Source organism: Chrysochloris asiatica, unplaced genomic scaffold (assembly GCF_000296735.1).
Source record: "Chrysochloris asiatica unplaced genomic scaffold, ChrAsi1.0 scaffold00526, whole genome shotgun sequence".
NCBI classification, from domain to species: Eukaryota; Metazoa; Chordata; class Mammalia; order Afrosoricida; family Chrysochloridae; genus Chrysochloris; species Chrysochloris asiatica.
Genome location: NW_006409044.1, coordinates 637,847 through 639,315, shown reverse-complemented (window position 1 = coordinate 639,315; position 1,469 = coordinate 637,847). Strand labels below are relative to the sequence as shown.

The following is a 1,469-nucleotide window of genomic DNA, read 5'->3' as shown; positions in this document are numbered from 1 at the left end:
GTGCCATCAAGTTGGTTCCAACTCATAGCAACCCTGTATAAGGTTGCAAGGAACAGCTACTGACTTTGAACCTCCAAGCTTGTGGTGCTATTTGGCCTTCTAGTCAACTGTCACAGTGCTACAACAGGATACAGAGACTTCCTTAACCCTTGACAAAACCAAACAAACCTTGGCCATAGGACATCAGACAGTCATGTGATATGTTCTTCCCTTTATGACTGAGTTCTGTCTGATCCACCAAGTCATAAATTTATTTCATTTATTTGTTTCATTGCAAGGATTTCAATCCCCTTCATGGGGATTGTAATAATCAGATAGAAGTAGTATATACAAGCTGAACCATGACTATGTGCTGGTGCTAGATATAATCCTTCCCATATAAATCTGCCTCGTAACCTGCCCTCAGTCACAACCCAGTGCCTTTAGTTCTACCACATCCTCATCATCAGACTAGACAGTGTGCAATGTCTGCTTTCAGAAAAACCACACAAGTTTGGGCAACTGGGCCATGCCAAAACAAGTTTTTGTGCAGGGCTGTATCACTGTGGGAGGAGTTTGTATAGCTTGCACACAGTAATAAACTGCAATATCATCAGCCTCTACTCTGCTGATTTTAAGAGTGAAATCTGTAACTGCCCCACTGCCAATGAACCTGTCTGGGACCCCAGTGTACCGGTTAGAAACTTTATAGATCAGGAGACGTGGAGCTTGGCCTGGTTTCTGCTGGAACCAGCTCAAATAGGTCTTTCCATCACTATATACAAGGCTCTGACTTGACTTGCATGTGAGGGTTGCTGGCTGTCCAAGTGTGATGGACAGGCTGAGTGGAGTCTGGGTCATCACAATATCCCCACTTGTTGCTAAAAGAATGACAGAGAAGTCAAAGTTATGTGCAAACATCATCAGCCATTTTCATGATTCTTTCTGTTGCTATTATCTTATGGATTGAATATATTTTTAAAATTTTGCTTTCATTATTTGTTTATTTTTCATAGTTCAAAATATCTAGTTTGACTGTTCAAAATATCTAGTTTGACTAAACCACCGAGGCTCCTTCTCATTTCTCCCTCACATCTACAAAAAAAAAAAAAAAAAAAAAGTGTTTTATGTCTTTCCTAAAGGATAAAATGTGTGCATTCAACACACCTACAGAATCTATCTGTAAACCAGTGATGCCCCAAAGCTGTCCCTCCCAACCCCTTCTCTTTCTCATCTCCCCTAGGTCCTCACCAGGGATCCAGAGCAGTAAAAGCCCCAGTTGCTGAGCAGGGACCATCATTCTGAGAAGCTGAACTGAGGAGTCCTGATCAGGAAAGACAGATGAGAATTGTCTTTTTATCTCAAATTTGCAAAGGCAGGTTTTCCCAAGGGTACAATATGCAAATTCTGTGGTGGGCACAATAGTGTGGAAAGTGGAAGGTGTGTCTCCCCTCTGAGCAAACTTGGTCTGTGTTTGGATGAAAAGAGAT

At 41.8% G+C, this 1,469-nt stretch overlaps 1 gene segment (V, D, J or C); it reads right to left on the bottom strand.

The window, feature by feature from the left end:
* Window positions 1–474: 474 nt before the first annotated feature.
* On the bottom strand, window positions 475–1,279 carry LOC102827888. The segment is given in 2 exon segments: window positions 475–860; window positions 1,231–1,279. Coding segments are annotated over 2 exon segments (435 nt in total).
* Between the last annotated feature and the right edge of the window lie 190 nt (window positions 1,280–1,469).